The sequence below is a fragment of the Ptychodera flava genome, chromosome 5, assembly GCF_041260155.1.
Source record: "Ptychodera flava strain L36383 chromosome 5, AS_Pfla_20210202, whole genome shotgun sequence".
Classification (NCBI taxonomy): Eukaryota; Metazoa; Hemichordata; class Enteropneusta; family Ptychoderidae; genus Ptychodera; species Ptychodera flava.
In genome coordinates, this window is record NC_091932.1 from 23211929 (window position 1) to 23230646 (window position 18718).

At 39.0% G+C, this 18718-nt stretch overlaps 3 protein-coding genes across 7 annotated transcripts in view; 2 read left to right on the forward strand and 1 right to left on the reverse strand.

Moving 5' to 3' along the window:
* The window catches only part of LOC139133302 (scavenger receptor cysteine-rich domain-containing protein DMBT1-like), a 20478-nt gene continuing 1760 nt past the window's right edge, over positions 1-18718 (forward strand). The window contains exons 1-9 of one of the 5 annotated variants that reach the window (XR_011552557.1): positions 1-397; positions 1975-2109; positions 2854-3075; positions 4810-5106; positions 5624-5986; positions 6760-7017; positions 8906-9043; positions 10088-10163; positions 12833-13294. Coding sequence is in view for 4 of the 5 variants with exons in the window: in XM_070699832.1 (XP_070555933.1) it covers positions 325-397; positions 1975-2109; positions 2854-3075; positions 4810-5106; positions 5624-5986; positions 6760-7017; positions 8906-9043; positions 10088-10163; positions 12833-13070 (1800 nt within the window). In the remaining variant the exon portion in view is untranslated. Of the gene's footprint in view, positions 398-1974; positions 2110-2853; positions 3076-4809; positions 5107-5623; positions 5987-6759; positions 7018-8436; positions 8813-8905; positions 9044-10087; positions 10164-12832; positions 13979-18718 lie in introns of those variants that run through there. The other 4 variants (XM_070699832.1, XM_070699834.1, XM_070699833.1 and 1 more) reach the window with 4 other exon arrangements.
* Positions 15052-18718, forward strand: part of LOC139133303 (scavenger receptor cysteine-rich domain-containing protein DMBT1-like) — a 27757-nt gene continuing 24090 nt past the window's right edge. The window contains exon 1 of the mRNA XM_070699836.1: positions 15052-15350. Within this exon, the coding sequence (XP_070555937.1) occupies positions 15251-15350 (100 nt within the window). The 5' untranslated portion in view covers positions 15052-15250. The remainder of the gene's footprint in view (positions 15351-18718) is intronic.
* LOC139133305 (uncharacterized) overlaps positions 15914-18718 on the reverse strand; it is a 4851-nt gene continuing 2046 nt past the window's right edge. The window contains exons 4-5 of the mRNA XM_070699838.1: positions 17983-18132; positions 15914-17167 (exon numbers count right to left, since the gene is read on the reverse strand). Coding sequence (XP_070555939.1) covers positions 16805-17167; positions 17983-18132 — 513 coding nt within the window. The 3' untranslated portion in view covers positions 15914-16804. The remainder of the gene's footprint in view (positions 17168-17982; positions 18133-18718) is intronic.

Consider the following 18718-nt stretch of genomic DNA (forward strand, 5'->3'; position numbering starts at 1 on the left):
AACTATCGCCGCCACTCCCTTTCGATACCCGGAAGAAACTATTTCTCAAGACCATCGTGACTATGTGTTCTCTGTCCTAAGAACAGTGTGACAAATCACCCTCAAAGTAATGACCTTGTCGCCTACCATGGCAACCATTCCTCGCACTGTGACAATTACATAACCGGACTGTTACAACTAATAAGTGAGTCTATTCCAAATTCGGAGAATCGAGGAAATGACTTAGGCCTACGCCGCCGGGTCGACACAAGAACTTCCGTGTATTGATCCTACTGGTACTTTGTAACAAGGTCGACGTCTTTAGAGACAGTGACTTTGTAAAGAATGCTGACTTCAATTCTCCAAGGGGTCATCTATTTTGGACTCTTCTTTGATCGGCTGCCTGCATTCAGCTCAGGTAATCTTCCCCTGCTTTTAATCAAACTCACTTTTCACAGCGATGTTGTACTTGGCGTCATACGCCTGATAAGACTTCACAGTGGAATGAAGGTGTGGCCGTGTTCATCCTTTTTGTGAGCTGACCTCATTCATGTTATTTTCTGAATGATTCTGTACCGCAGTGGTCACAGGTTTCAAACTGTACACAATTCCTCACATTAGAGGCCCGGTGTATAGTTCTAAGATTTACCGTAAAATGAATAAATTCATTTCACTCTTCTTGAAGTTCTGACTCCAACCTGTTCACGTGTAAAATGTCAGCTAAAACTGTTGTTGTTTTAGGTTGACCCTTTTATTCTTTTTTGTTTCTCATCTCCAGAGGAATACTCAGGCAGGGCGGGCGGTCGAAATAAAAAAAAACAAGTACCAAAAAAAAACCTATTTGTTTCAGTTCAATGTTCCGTCCATTCAGTCTCTACAATTTTTAAGTACAAAGAAGGGTATTTGTTTCAGTTCAATGTTCTGTCCATTCAGTCACTTCAATTTCTTGTCTTTCAGTTCAGTATTCTGTGTTCTCTGTCCTTTCAGTCTGAGTCGCTGCAATCTCACAATTTGATGACAGTGGTGCTGTTGCTAGGATGATCGCCCCAGAGGCGGCGCAAATAAAAAGTGTTTTTTTTTTATTTTCATGTCGGAGCTGAAATTTGCGGTCGGTCGGGAGATGAGAAACACAAAAATAAAAAATGTCGCCCTTACCAGAAGCAGGTCAAACTCCGATACCGTGTGAAAGTAGCTTTCTTTTAAAGGAGTATGCGCCTCGAAAGTGAAAGACTTAACCTTTTGCCCGAACTTTCATAAATGAAGCTTTCAACCATTCTCTTACCAAATCAACAATAAGAAGCAGGGGTCACCGTGCAAAGTTTGGAACTAGTGAAACAAATTACTCAACATTTTGCGATACTTGAAATTCAAAATGGCCGCCGGCCTAGTATTAACTCTATGGGGTTAAAATAAATTTTTGGATTTTCGAAAAACTAAGACGTTAATAGTTTTTCATTCTCCAGTGCTCGAAAATGAGCACCTACAAGCGGTAGATCAGAAAAGAATTGAAGAAATTAATCCGAATATCTGTTTCCGAGGCGCATTATTCTTTAAGCGGACAAAAAAGAGATGCGAATGGCAATAATGTCTAGTGGTAAATTTTTCTATCGTACCCCTTGGATAGTGCATCGATAGCAGTAAAATGAGTTCGTTAGATTTTCTGACGAGTTACATATTGATTTTCATCCGCCCTTTGAATCCAGTGCTTGCTTTCAAGCGTAGAGTCGATTGAGTGAGCCCGATCAGCATTTGTTCAGTATTTTGATATACACAGTTTGTGATGAATTTAAAGTTACCTGCTAGTTTGACGTTTAGTCTACAGTGTGACCAGAGTACCAGTCTTGTCTCTGTGAGATTCGCCATAAATTGAATATGGCCGTCAGCAAGAAAGCAATGCAGCAGTAAAGGACAGCAACACAAAAAAACTGTTATGACCAGTGAGTTCGCCTTCACTTTCACGATTCATTCTTATGTCAAATGCTTCGTCCACGACAGCTTTCGATGTAAGGCTTTCCGGCGGCAAAACCCCGTTCGAAGGGCGAGTCGAAGTTTTCATCGACGGTTCATGGGGAACAATCTGTGACGACGGCTGGGATTTAAAAGACAGCAATGTAGTCTGTAGGAATCTTGGTAAGTCATTTCGGTTCTGTGACAATTATTTCATTTAGATTTCCCTACCTTACACTTACCCACGGTCCCGGGAGGGACCGTGACTTACCTAAACGCGATCCAAAGCTCAAAATGTGGTCTGGAAATATCAATGGGATACTGTCCTAATTCTGTAATTAAACAATTGATGATTTTACATGAGTAAATGAGTATGGCATTATAATTTGACAGAAGGCTAACCATTAGATATCAAAATGTATGTATGTATGTATGTATGTATGTATGTATGTATGTATGTATGTATGTATGTATGTATGTATGTATGTATGTATGTATGTATGTATGTATGTATGTATGTATGTATGTATGTATGTATGTATGTATGTATGTATGTATGTATGTATGTATGTATGTATGTATGTATGTATGTATGTATGTATGTATGTATGTATGTATGTATGTATGTATGTAAGCTTATGTATATATGTGTAAAACCCTGCTCGTCACTTCGGCATTCAGTCATCAAAATGTTATGATTCTGTAGATTAAACCTAGCATTGCAATACATGTATGTGGTTTTATATGCTGCGAGAAGTAAACAAATGTCTGCCTTAGATCGATCGATCGATCGATAGATAGATAGATAGAAGTGAGGGTGTACTCGCTGTTGATATATATATATATATATATATATATATATATATATATATATATATATATATATATATATATATATATATATATATATATATATATATATATTAGGCTTTCCAGGAGTGCTTACCATGACCAAAGGAGACCCAGCTCCGTCTAGCCCGGGTCCTTTCGGCGAGAGGACAGGTACGATATGGTTAAAGAATGTTACCTGCCACGGAAACGAGACGAAGCTGTCCGATTGTGCATATCGGAAAGGACCTTTTAACTATCGCCTGACAAATTTTACAGAGAGGTGTTTTCACGGTGAAGATGTTGGCGTTTACTGTATATGTAAGTTCTTAAGCTTTTCTTCCCTCTTGCCGCAACTGATCATTTTCACCATAATAATGCATGTAGCATAAATAAATTATGATTAGTTTGTATCGTCAGACCTTCAATTGAACAGTAGCGTTATATGGGCCTGAGTGGTCCACTAAACTTACGTCTGTGGGCCAATTACTGCACGACCTGTTTACATGATTACTCGAAGTAAGAAAGCTAATAACTGCCATGAGTGAATCATTTTCACACAATCCATCATTATAGCAAACAACCTGACAGATCCAGTGATACTGCAGAACCGACACAACTTACATGACGCGACTGGGGATTTGTTGTATGTTTGATGTATTTAGTAAAGTGTTGCGATGATAATGCTACATTATTCGTTGAACAGTGAAATAATTTACTTGACGAGAGATTGCCGGATGGGACCTGTAGGTCACGGGTTTAAAGGTAATGAAATCGATGCTCTGTCATGTGGATCTACACACCACAGTCACCAATTGAACTCGAGATTATAAGGCGCCAATAACATCTGTTGTTGGTTGTACAATATGGCCGGTGTTTTGTACTAGGTTGCATTACAATGAGTCCGAAATAAAGTATATGATAATAATTACAGTCTCATGTTTCAAAAGATATGTTCATACGTGCACATGCGCACCTGATCATAGACTTTAAAAGTACGATTGGTTCAGATGTACGATCATCATAGAACTTCTAGGGATCTTCATTATAGGTTTAATATCAATAACTTGAGTTGATCTTTGAGTGATGCCTTGGTGGGACTTGATGTTCTAGTCCGTCTACCATTTACAGCTGAATGTGTGGTCATTTCTCATTGACAGTGGTGTTTGTAATGTCTAAGGGAGCAAGTCTGGATCTTTCTCTGAGCGTCATATTTTGCTTCCATTAGCAACCTTTCCACAGTTCAAACTGCTCTTTGCACCATGCCGCTACCTTATGTGTATCTAGAGGATGACGTTCTATGACCAAAGTTAGTGTACTGAGCAAATGTTTTAATTCTCCACTGCTTCACTGTGGGCCATTTTCCGATACTACTGTTCCTCCCGTTGTTTTTATGCTGACTTGTTGTACCTCCGATTTACAAAACTTTCCAAAGCTAATATATCTCAACCAGCTAGCTTAGGCTTTGCAACTTTGTTATCGGTCACGATTTAGACAGTCAGTAAGCTGCCTCACAGTTCACACTAATTTTGCTTTTACTTTCGAGTATGTTTCACACATGTCAATAGCTTCTGATAGACCTGGGTTTCTCGTATCGCAAACGTGTCTCTGTGGGTTACAGTGTTTGTAGAACTCTTTCATTACTTTACGAAGATTTTCTTTACCACCCTTGCATGTCACTGGAATTTTTTTAATATTCTTCGATGGCTTCGGGGCCTTCCATATTGAGAGACGTCATTGCTTGAACTTTGTCACTGATACTACTTGCTAGCAAATTCATTTCTAATTGTGTTTAAATCTACTCCAGTTTCTAGCACCGTTCTTTCCAAACTTAAAATAGTGGGTAGCGCAAGCTGTTCCATTTCACTTCTCTCCTCAGTGTGACAATCGACCAGACAGACTTATGAATACTGCAGAACTGACATATTCAAGCATTACATTACATTATCAGCATACATTACGCCTGATACCTCTTAAGGTAAGCATAACATGGACATTTTTAAATATGTTCAATGAATACTAATCACTACACACATCCCTTCTGTTTCTACTTAGACTCTGGTTATCAAGGTTGTTTTAGTGACCATACCAGGAATGGCCTTGCTGCATTTACGAATGGCCCTTCTGTACTGGATTCTGATGAAATGACCATATCTTACTGCCTTGGACACTGTAGAAGTGAAGGCAGAGGATTTAAATTTGCTTCACTGCGAAACGGGCGAGAATGTCGCTGCGGTGAATTCTTACCATCCACTGGATATTACGTCCTGATGAGCGTCAAATGTAACGAGCTTTGTTCAGGATCATCCGTACAAAGCTGTGGCGGGAAGACTACAAGTACTGTGTATAGCTGTAAGTGTTGATGCCATATGGAAATTATAATGGAGACTTGAAATACACAGTAAACGTATGTAACTTAAATGACAGAGATTATGATACCTCGTCTTTGTAAAGGACGCAGCCGTAAGGAGACTCTAAGAAATACATTGTAATTCATGGGTGTTCCTAGATATGAAACCCAATGTATCCTTGTGAAATGTAACATCTCATATAATAGTGACCAAATGTTAATATTAATCCTTTCAAGACTTCGATACGTTTCTCATTTTTCTCTAAATTGACAAGTTTTAGTTTTTATGCTGCGACTTAATGATATTAATAGAGTCGTTGACGGACTTATAACGAATATTTTTATGGCAATTCAAGTGTTTAACTTTGAAATATAAAAGTATCGACTGTGAACAATTTTCCTTCGCTTTCATCATGGAGAGTAGCTGATTGTCTTGTCACTGACATGGCTTATGTTTGTGCGAAGAGTGGTCAGTTGCTGTTTTATCCACTGATATAACTTTCAATTTTGAATTTCTAGCTATACTTGGTAGTTGTGGATACACAATTTCTTCTCAAAGAGGGTGGATATTCTCACCGGATTTTCCAGGAAAGTATCCGAACCGGGTAGGATGTGAATGGAGGATAAGTGCAGAACCACATGAAGTATTTAACGTGACTTTAAGAATGCTCTACTTGGATCATCCAGGGCTGGGTTATCACGATAAAATCAAATTCTTCAATTTACGAGGCAAACGAGGGGGTGAAGTAACTTTCACAGGTGCAAGTGATGTCAAGGGCGTTGTGGAGTACCACGTGGGAATCACCAAAGGATATTTGCTACACGTGTACTTCGGCAGTGGTTGGAGTGACTCTAATTACGGATTTGCAGTATACTACCAAGGTATTATAGCTCTTTATCAAGACTATCGTACGATTTAGGATCCCTTTTCATTTCATGGGTTCTGACTTAATCGAAAGTAAGCTTAAAGGCCAACCTCCTTGCATTCTTGTCATGAGTATCTGTCATGAAAACGAAACGATCAATACCACACACACGTTTTCATTCTTAAAAGATAATATTTCTCAAGAAAACAAGTAGAAAGAATTCTAATCGTCGCTTCGTTTTTCAAAACGCCTACATGACAAAATGTGGCTAAGCTACACGACATTGGCAGAAAAAGAATCATATATACAGTGATTTAGAGGATGTTCAAGTTGTCCGCGACGGGACGTGTTAAACTACGGTCGAGGCAGCTGCGCTGCATTATAGGCTGCTAACCGTTACATTCCTATTTCGTTACGTCGAAAGTTAACAAACTACATGTCTACCAACACACCCACATATTCATCCGCCCTATGCATCTATCTGCCACAGCAGCGTTAGTCTGCCAGCCAGCGATTTATTCAAACTTATTAACCCATTCAGCCATCCACACAACCACCGGCTCACCACGCATACGCATCTACCCATTCACCAGTTTATCTATCAATCAATTAACACATCAACCCATCCGTCAAAACGATGTCATACACCGCCCACCAACACATTTGTAAATATGTAACGATTTAAAAATTGAATTGTAACAAGTTATGATAATGGTACAGCGCATATCAACAGCGGCATCTGTAAGTTGTCAATTACGATCAGTACACTGGTCTTCTGTCTCACTACAGCATTCACTCATGTCACATGCGACAGTGGCAACCCTTGCAAAAACAATGGAACACGCTATGCCGAAGATCACCTTCATCATTGTATCTGTATGGAGGGATGGAAGGGTGACAAATGTGACGTCGAAGTCATGGTGTGTAAGAGCCAACCATGTCAAAATGGCGCAACATGTCATCCAATCATTTATGGTGAATCTGACGGATACTCGTGTAGTTGTGCGGAGGGATACGTCGGAAGCAATTGTGAAATGAAAGATCCAGGTACTGTATATGCTAGTCGGATAGTTGCTTATAAATCATGTACATGAACTTACTCTTCGTGTTGACTTCAGCATTTATAATTGTCATATGGTGTAATTTCCCGTTGTGTGCAGACAGATGCGCAGGGAAAGTGGCAACACAATATTATGTTATCCTTTCACTTCACTGGACTTTATGAAACATGCTAAATTATAATATGCCACAATCTGGACGCACTTTTATCACATGAAATTGTTTTAAGACATTCTCGGATTCACCGGTCTTGTGAATAGTGTATTGCCCGTTGTCCATAGTTACATGGGTCAATAAAACCATTAATTAGCCTGAACTGTTTTTTTACAGCTGAACCACAGGGTACAGGGGAAAGCCCCTGGGGTGGGGAGGAAGGTGTTTTTGTGCAACGGTTACCTTATTTGTTTTATTATATTTTGACTGTGATATTTCAAATAAAGAGTTCAACTCTACACCGTCTGACTGCTTTATCATTACCGACAAGTTCTTATCTCCTCTCCAACTTGTGTATACACCACTGTGCTCCGAAAAAAAAGCCAAATTGCTAATCCGCTGTCCGTATCACCGGATTAAGTGATTGAGTCAACACCACAGCCGTCCCACACACATTAAAATCCTTATTTAATGCGTGTGGGACGGCTGTGGTGTTGACTCAATCACTTAATCCGCTGATACGGACAGCGGATTAGCAAGTTGGCAATGTTTTCGGAGCAATTACAGTGGTGTATACACAAGTTGGAGAGGAGATAAGGACTTGTCGGTAATGATAAAGCAGTCAGACGGTTTAGAGTTGAACTCTTTATTTGAAATATCACAGTCAAAATTAATAAAATCAAATAAGGTAAACCGTTGCACAAAAAACACCTTCCTCCCCACCCCAGGGCTTTCCCCCGTACCCTGTGGCTGAACAAGCCATGAAAAATATGTTGTGTATTGTGGTTGTTTCCGCGGCAGCATATGTCTGATTTAATGCATTAAATGCTTGTTCAGTCGATATAGCAATATTGATATTGTTTTTGGTTTGATCCACAGAGTTTCCAGTCTGAATTTGGTCGTTGTTGCGATCTCATTCTATGTTATCACACAGTTCCAGAAACTTCCGTGACGGTCGATAAATTTGCCTCTCCCACACTGATACATGATTTTCCCCACCCTAAATATCCGACCACAACCTATGCAGGTCATTTTCATGTTGTAAAAATTCTTATTGGTGTTTGGGCCATAGCCCCAGGACACTTGGTCTTTTCATGTCTGCCAAACGGCAATCAATGGCCAGCTTTTCAACCAACGTATTCGGTCAATTCTATTAAATAGTCCCACCACACTATCCACGTTTCTACCTTTTGCATACGTAAAACATATTTTTACAAATCCCATGCTTATGACATTTTTATCATCACTCCCCAGGGAATACGTCAAATTCTACTATCGGCACAAGTACCAAATCACCTCGAATAACAGAACCAAGTGTTTTTGTTACCCTGACACTGCCAAGCTCAGGAGATCCGAAAGGGCGATATGATGAACAAGGATCGCAATCAACAGGTATGAAGTATCTTTCCGTCATAGTCAGACCTCTTTAGAGTTGTTCACGTGTATCGCTTTGTATCTTTGCGTCATGGTCAGACCTCTTTAGGTTGTTCACGTGTATCGCTCTGTATGTGACAACTGTGTTTCTTCTAGTTTTATGCTAAGATCTTTCATTGCGTTACGTTAAAGGTAAAATCCGCCTGGAGTTTAAGTAAATACTCTAATTTCTACAACGATTTTCTGGTCGGTAATTTAGTTGGGTCTAATTTTGTAGGTCTTGGAGTAAATGAGTAAGGAGTAAGGAGTAAAATCGCTAGCTTATGACAGTTTTATCATCACCACCCAGCGAATACATCAAATTCTACTATCGGATCAAGTACCAAATCACCTGGAATAACAGAACCAAGTATTTTTGTAACCCTGACACTGCCAAACTCAGGAGATCCGAAAGGGCGATATGATAAACAAGGATCGCAATCAACAGGTATGAAGTATCTTTCCGTCATAGTCAGACCTCTTTAGGGTTGTTCACGTGTATCGCTATGAAGTATCTTTCCGTCATAGTCAGACCTCTTTAGGGTTGTTCACGTGTATCGCTCTGTATGACCACAACTGTGTTTCTTGTAGTTTTATGCTGAGCTCTTTCTTTGCGTTACGCTAAAGGTAAAATCCGTCTGGAGTATAAGTAAATACTCTAATTTCTACAATGATTTTCTGGTCTGTAATTTAGATGGGTCTAATTTTGTTAGTCTTGGAGTAAATGAGTTTTGTACTGTCACGCTCTCATTTGTGGAAATCGAAAAGATAATTCTCGTCATAGAGGTGACACAAATTATAGCGGTCATTTTGCTTTTCAAAACATCGGTAAATTCCTAGGCGACTTTTGCACGTTGGCCCCTGATGTTTATGATTGTGATAGAGGCTGGTTTAATTGAGGAAAGTTTAAACAATAATCCTCTAAAGTACGAGAAATGCATAAAGAAGTGCGAACTTTATGGCTGTTGGAAACAGGGGAGATTAGAAGGCTTGCTTTGCCTATAGACTGTCGTAAAGCAAAGCCTTAACCTTATAATAAAAAAATGCCACTGCTTTTGTCCAAGTTCCTTATACTACGGAAGCCAATTTTGGTTATTTGAATTTCACATTTGATAATGTTTCACATATTCAGGACCGGCTACTTTTACAACGATACAGTCAATACTTGATTCCTAAAATTCATATCCCTGAGATGAATACTAAATAGAAACACTCACGCATATTGTGTCGGCGCTATGTAATGGGTGACATGTCATTTAACTCGCGAAATTGTCGTTGTATATTATCTTCTCATAATGTCATAATAAACTCCTTCAAAGTCTGCCTAAGCGTGACACTAAGATATAATTTATTGTCATGATGATGTGATGATGGAGATGATGATGATGAAGATGACGATAATGATGATTGTTGTTGTTGTTGTTGTTGTTGTTGTTGTTTTTGTGGATGATAATGTTATTGTTGTTACATCATTATTATCTTTATCCTATAGCATACATTGCTGGTGGTGTTGTTGTGGCCACTCTCGTCGTTGTCGTTATTGCAGTTGTAATCATCTCTATTTACAGGTTTGTAGCTTATAAACTGGTGTATACTAAGATTAAGAACTCCGTTTTAGCACTGAAATGTTCCATAGTCTATGAAAAACAAATTTATTGACTGGTTTTTTTTTCACTCATTGCGTCGGATATGCTTATATTTGTAAGGTTTTCGCGCGAGCATGTACAGAGACGCATGTGTCGCACATGATGAGTAAAGTGACACTGAAAATGATGTGTCGTTTAATTATCTGTGTGAAAGTTCGAAACGTGAATTGACGCCTGCTTCTATCGGAAGAATGCAAGTATCAAAAAGTTTCATCATTGGCTTCATGACTTTCAACCATTTCACTAGTACCGCCAATAACACCACCCATGAAATCAAAAACAACATAAGCTGTCAAAGCAAGAACATCATATATCTCATCACGTGAAAGCGTTGCTCAAAGCAATATGTGGGTGAAACTAAGAGATCACTTAGACGTCGACTACGTCTCAACAGGGCACAGACAAATAGAGAAACAGACTAGCAACGGGTATTGTTCAAGGCGTGGAACGCTTATATAACCCATTCATGTTCGCCTCGCCTCAGGTAGCTCTCGCCTCTCTTTTCCGAAGAGTGCTGACCATGCATCCTTCGGTAATTTTCGGATTTTCGCCAATTGTTAAGCGAAAGTATGTTCGGCAAAGTTTGTGTTGTTGTTGTCGTGTGGTGCTGAGCGGAATTAGTGTGCTGGCAAAAACGGGAGTGTTTTGAGCTTCAGGAAAGTGAGTTTTACCATTTTATAACATTCCTCTCATATTTTTATGAATATATAATGAGTGTGTTTGAACCAAATTTGAAAATCTTTTATCGATACTGTCTGGTTTTACTCAATGGTTTACGGTCAGTCATACCGTCTTTTACACGTTCGTCAAGGAAGGACATGTCTATGAAACTGCTGGCGTGTTATGTTTTGATTGGCGTGAAGCAGTGTTTCTGCCCTGAGAGCTCACAAAGTAACTATGGTTGCTACGCGACTGGCAACACGATGCCATCTCGTCGTATTTTTCGCATAATCTCGTGCAATTATCAACCACAAACAAAGTCTCCAAACACCTTTGAAGCTTATTTCAATGTGAAAAGGTTAAAGTTTAAAGGGGAAATTTACCCTGAAATTAATTTTGCATATTAAACTGATATGGTCATTGAAAGGCTTTCGAGTCGATTTTATTCACTTTCACTCACTGGCTAACAAACAGCGGTGTACTAAAATACCGGAAGTGACGTCGTAAACTTGGTCATTGAAGCAGTCGACATGTGTAACTGTAAGCTTTTCCACTTAGAGTGTACAGAATGGCTACAGAATATAGGGGCCAAGCACTCGGTGTCGATGTTAAAGTCGAGCAGAAATAAAGTTTTCTGCGAATACCACTTTGAGAAGGACTGCTTTTACCGAAAGTTGCAAGTCCAACTACTGAACTACTAGCCTAAAAGAAAACTGCCCGGGCATATCCAGCCCCAAGTGCTTTGCTTGTACATATGGGACTGTGCGTACGCTCAGGCACTAGAAACGGAACGCTGTAGACAGGACCGCTGGTTCTAGACTTATCATGGCTACATCGAGGTGTTCTGTAACACATTAAAAATGCTCGCACTTTTAGAATTAATGTCGATCTCTTTAGAGCATTGGCATTACTTCGGTGTCGGCATGATTTCACAGCGATTGGGTTGACAATGACAGGCATGATTGATCGCCGAGAGTAATTTGAACTTCGTCATCGGAGCTAGAATAGTCACTTTCCGAACTCGAGTAGCTGTAACTTTCTGACGATGTCAGTCTTGGATCATCGATTGCTCGTTCAGGTTTGAAGTTATTACCGATTATCTTCGTCATTATGCTTTTTAGTCGAGCGCTGAGGTTTGCGTACCGCGTACGCGTACTCTACTTGGCGTAGAAGAGCTTGGTCATAAGTGACCTCGCTTTGAACCCGCTGTGACTAGTAAGTTTGATACGTCACTTCCGGTTTCCGTGCGTTCAGCTTTTGCCACTGCGCTAATACGCGCAAGTGAAAGTGAATAAAACCAACGCTATTTTGTTTACCTAAGAAAGTCTGGGTAAATTTCCCCTTTAATGAGACGACCATGGAACAAAAGGCTTGCCGCGTTGCTAGCCTGTCAATCATCTTTCGACCACTCGCCACACAATACAGACACCTCTGTACCACTCATTTCAACTCTGATCAGCATGACATCAACGACATTACAATTTCTGCAGTAGTGCAAATTAATCAGCCAGACGATAAGCTGCGAAAACAAATCGAATCACTATGGATCCACAAAATCAATTCACTTTCACCTGTTGGTTTGAAAATCCGCCCAATATCCAAATAGGTTTCCACAGCGCCATCTCAGTCCATTTCCCGACAGAATAAATAGCCACTCACCTGCATATCCGCACGCCACATTTCAACCTTGGGCGTCGGACTGCACGGTGAGTGCATTTATCTCAAAATCACAGATCATAACTTCATTTCCAATTGACTTTGCCAAATATTTCCACAACTTAAAGTTTTGTAAAGCAATGTTTTTTTTCAATCATGTACAGCGTTTAATTATCAGTGCGATTCCATAGGTTGCATGTGCACGATCGATAAGCTTGCTACATTTCCATTGTGACTGTACAGTATTAATCTATTTACATATCATTTTATTACAGAAGGAAAAGAAGTTCATCTAACAGCAGTAAAGGGAAACCACATGCACACTGGAATAAACGTCACTATGAAAATGTAGATGTTGACGAACGAGGCGTCGATGACACTCGGCACGGGGTTCACACGGATGCAAATAAATCAAACGGAGATAACTCGCGACCCAAAGAGGAAGGGTTCGTTGAAAACATTGTCTACGAAAGTGCTGAACCCGAGGCTGAAAACGTGTATGAAGGTGTCTAGTCGCAAAACTGAAGAGAAAAAGTAGAATGTTCGTAGCAGTTCGCTAAACATAACTGTATGCTTCCAAGCAAAATCAATCCCAGAAGACGAGGGACTGTAAAACTGACTGGTCACGGCATAAAGGAGAAACATGCATAATCCTTGCTTTCATTCTATTGGTACGATGAATATAAGTCTGAAAACGAGAAATTAAAATTGCAATTAAAATATAAATGTATGTGTTTGTACACACAAAAAACAATACCTATACAGAAACGATACATACTACATACATACATACATACATACATACATACATACATACATACATACATACATGTACATACATACATACATACTACATACATACATACATACATACATACATACATACATACATACATACATAGATGTGCATAGTTATTGCCTGAATACAGAACAGACAATGCATATTTTGTATTAAAGTCACTACACGCTCGTACTATTTCAATAGTCTCTCACGGTAAGTTACAATAAATAACGAAAGTTACTCCGAGGCGGTATCCAGGCTGGTCTCAATTTTGCCAACTGCATCACAAAATATCACGCATAAAACGCAATTGTATGCCGACTGATGTCCTTGTTTTGATTGAGCCTTTTCAAACTCCACGAGCTCCTTACTTAAAACGTTCATGCCATCTGAATATGTAAAATCTCTCCCTGTTCATTGATTGTTTTCAGCTATTTATGAGCTTTAGAAAGCTACCATAACTTTGAAGTCGTCAGAAAACATCCCTTTCATGATCACGTGACATGGCATTAATTGATGTTCCCTCTGGCGTACGTTTTTAGAACTCGAAATTTTTTATGTGATTTCAAGTAAATTCTCCTAATTTATTTCTATCAAATGTGACTCTTTTTAGCGTACCACAGCAAAGAATGAAGTCCTACATAGTGCCGCTCGAAAAGTGGTTGAGATACAAAGACTAGTTCATATCAAATAACATAAATGTAAACAAATAGCTAACAGAATATTAATTTTTGCTACCCCGTTTGTGTTTGCAAAATAATCGTGACCTCCTCCAGCTACACAAATGTCAATGGCACTATAGTTCAGATATTGAAGTACTTCTAAGTTTTACTTCCAGATACATTACAGTACTTCCAAGTTTTACTTCCAGATACGAAAAACTGTAGGAACCCCTTTCTAGCGTCTGTGGTAATTGCTCTGCATAATTGATTCTGTCCTGTTTTAGATTAGAGTTGAGTCCATGCAGCAAAACCTTTCTTATGATGTTTTTGCTATTTCTTTTCTCGTAGGAAGCTCTACTGAACACAGGGATGATGTTAGTAGAAAGTAGACCGATTATTTTTCCCCATTGCAATAGGTATGGTTAAGATAAACGAAATTAATAGAAATACTGGAGGTTGTATTGAGCATTGAATTTGCAATTGACAGTGAGTGTCAAAACAAAACAAATACGTGTTATCGGTATATATGGAGAACCATTACCAGAGGGTTTACTAAGGTTCTAGACTTAACATCTGAGTATGGTTTGTTCGAAACTCTGGGATGGCCGTGGTTGAACTCAGAAAAGTAAAGCCTCATTGAAGTCACTTTTCCCTTCATGTCTTCAGTTGGTGTTGAGTAGAGAGTGTGATTTTACAGTGGGGCTTGAACACGTAGCATCTGTCACACAGGGCAAGAGGTAGACTTATCACGTCAAATATTTTACAGCTGTAGTGTCCCAACGTTTGCGGACTATTTTTCTGAATAATGTCAAAAGTGCTGGCCCTACAAGTTCATTCGTAACCCTTGGAACAATACACACGTTTACGCTTGTGTAGTCCTCATTAGAATCAATTTACTGACAGTGAATACACTTGCCTTAAATTGCTCCCCACCAGACCAATAAGATGACTATGTGTCAATTATTTCATTGAAAATAAACTTTGTGTACATTTGGACTGGTTCTCCACTCTGATTAGCCAAACATCTGGGAATATGACCACTGATATCAGATCGACACAAAAGAGGAAGCAATGAGACAACACCCTACTTAAGCATATATGCGTGTGGCCATGCAAGTAAACTAAGTAATAAACTCCTGCGACAGTCAGTTTACGTGTGCAAAGATTATTGTGAAGTGCATTCGACGGCAGCGCATTTGTGTTCACTTTGGTTGTATATGTTCGCCTATTCTTAGGATCTAAAATCTACAATGAAGGAGGTTAGGTATAATATAGTTGGTTTTCGGAACCCTCACTTCGTACCCACACTAACGGCTTTACTTACTATCATCTCCTTCGTTCGCGGTAACAGTAAGTGTCATTCTCTAATTATTTAGATGAAAACTGATGTTTGCTCTTTTATTTGTGTAGTAAAGGACGGTAAAGTTACGTGATCCGTTTGCTGTATCTCTTCGCATTATACTTAGCAAAGAAATTGTACCATAAAATCTTCGGGGAGATGTTTGTTATTCTCTTTTTTGAGCCATACCTTCTTTGAAAAATGCCACTATCTCATGTTTGGTGATAACCTTGGTAGATGTGATTAGGACCTTGAGTATAACTGCAGCAACCATTCGAGCAACCATATCTGAGTAATAATTGTTTATTCGTTGTGAGCGAAGTTGAATTTCCTATGCCTGTGCTTGGCAAACGCTCTGTTGTCACACGTCGGTAAGCACTTTCAGATCTACAGTTGCATTTGATAATCAAACTATCTTATCAAGAAAATGCGAAAAGATACATCTAATAGGGCTTCGAGGGATGTGAAACGTTCATACTTGAAGTGTGTAGAGATCATAGCGAACATAAAATGCTTTCGGAGCAATTACAGTGGTGAATAAAAACTAAACTAACTAAAACATTGCACATCGGACTCTGGTTTGAAGACCCTAACTAGTTCAGGGATTGCATTTGACATCCCTGAACTAAAACATTGCACATTGGACTCTGGTTTGACGACCCTAACCAGTTCAGGGATTTCATTTTGACATCCCTGAACTAAAACATTGCACATCGGACTCTGGTTTGAAACTTCGACCTACTTCAGGGATTTCAATTGACGAAACATACATACCGTACTCATCCAAGTATAACTCAATGCTTGTGTACAAGCCCCCCACCAATTTCAGAGGATTTCAAAAATGCATTACATCCGTGTATAAGCCCCTACCCTAGAGTAACTCAAATACAGAAATATTTGGAGAGTATGTTTGGTCATTAAACTTGGTAAAATTCCTTTTAAATCATAAAGAAACTATTAAAAGATTTTAAAACAATGGGAAACCGGAGTTCCCTTGACAGCATCGTAAGGAAAATGACACGTTTTCCAGTACTGTCATGATTCTTTGACCCTGCTCACCCCATCCCCTAAAAAGAATAGTCTCACGACACATTTTCACTACTGTATTGTTGTTTTCACAAGATGTAGACAGTTTGATACTGGAATGTTGAGTTGCCTTCCCGTGTAGGCAATGCATTCCAGTTCACATCCCATTAGTCATTACTGTTGATCAGCTGCATATACATGACATCTTTGTTTCAAGTTTTGGGGTTTCTCGACGCTGAAATTTCACCAAAATGTCACTTCTGTATCAAGAGATTGTGTAATCAATTTCTTTGGATGTGTAAGTTGATTTTGAATTTGTCAGACTACAAGAGGTTATGAAAACCTTACAAAACTTCATGGAAATGTATAAAAGCTAGACTAATTGTGGTACGATTAAGAATGTAGCAGTTATTTTGTGGTGATTCATGGCCTAATTAAATCATTGTACAACTAGACTGGCATACTTTGCTTTTAGAATGTTCTTAATTTTTGCCTTTAACTTGCGTCCTGCTGTCAGATTAAAGTCCCAAAGGATGGCTGATGCGAGGACTTGTTGATCCACCCATGGTTGTTTCTTACGTCCTTGGGTGACATAACAGGGACTCCATACACTGTCCCATTTCCCTGAATACCAGTGGATATTGAATGTCTCTTCATCTCTGGATACTACCTTGCCGATCTGAGGAACCTCGGTGTAGTCAGGGCAGTAAACAGCCACAAAGCTGCCTGCTGCCAGAGATGAGAAGTCAACTACAGTTTCCACATGCCTTGGCTGACGCTTTCCCTGTTTCCCGATTGTTACCTGAAAAAAAATAATAAAAAGATTAACAGTCACAAATGGAAGAAGTAAAACTTAGTATAATGTTTAAAAGAAGTAATAAAACTGATTTCTCTGATTTTCAGAGAAGACACGATGTCAAAAGCTGACTGATTGCAGCAGGTTTATATCATGGAATAAGTGTTACTTGTTTTGACAGTGCTTCATAAACCTCATAAAAGTAATCTTCTCAATCGTGTTTGCTGCAAAACATCACAATATCAAAGTTTTAAATATTGTACTTTAAATGAATTCTTGACAGCTTGGTGTGATTTTGAAAAGCAAGAAAGGGTTCTTTTTATGCTGTAACAACTGTTATTTAGTGACATCAAAATGAAGAGTTCTCCCTCAACACTTTACTCACTTTACTTCCTACAAAGCCCTGACAATAATTTTAATTCATTGTCACTGAGGATGGTTGCAGAAAATTAAATTATAGGGCTTTACACACCTACAAAGAGACATTTATAACAAAGGAAGTAGAACTGGCCTTCATTCACATCTTGAAAGATAGGTCCTATTTTACAATTCATTTTACTAACCAGGTTTCAGTTTTCTCACTATTTCTAATTTATTCCTGTACAGTTGTTTCAACAGTGAAAATTTGAAATCAACTAGGGCTCTTATGGATCTTCTAAAGATACATGTTACACAGCATGCAAACTTAAAAATGATTTCTTTACTAGACTACTTCTAATCGAAGCCAGAACATTGTGATACTATATTAATTCTCTCCTTTCCCACAGAACATGTCTGTACTTCAGATGTTTTAACACATTGAGAATCACAGATGTACTTACATGAGTGTTATCTTCCTCAATTATAGCAGCCAATTTCTCTACCCTTTCTTCAGTCTGTCCTGTCACATTTACTTCAGGAGGGCTTTTTCGTCTGTTATTGCAGTAGTCAACAATTTCTTTCAATGGCCATGTGGACGCTTCTTCTGGAACCTGATTTGAGTGAGAAGAAAACAGTTTTTACCACGAAACACTGGGAACAATAGGCATATACACTATATATGGTAATAGGAAATAGGAATACTCTTTACTCAATAAAAAGGCTGCTATCAGAACTACGGATTTGATCAAAGACAGTGACAGACCACAAATAAACAAAGAATATGAATGATGACATTAACAACTCACAGCATCATAAACATCGTAACTTTACTGCTAAAACGTAAATTGTGATTTGTACAAATACTGGAGCTCTTGTGGGTCAAGTTCAGATACCATTTTCCAAAAAATTCTCCGGATTTGCAAAACTTATACAGCATACCTAACAGTGTGTCATGTATTGCACTATTCACTGAGCTTGCATACAGCGCAACACGTCACTGTTCAGTGAATACAACATTTGTGCAGTACAAGTTCTGGGGCGCCGTTGACTTTTGCTGGGGAAATTTTTGTAAATTTTGATGCTTTTCTTGGGTTCATTGATGATATAATGGAAATAACAAGCTCTGCCCTAACCATTAATGTTTATTTACGGGTGCGGGTGAGAGGAAAGCCAAATTAACGGGCTTGACAAGCGTTG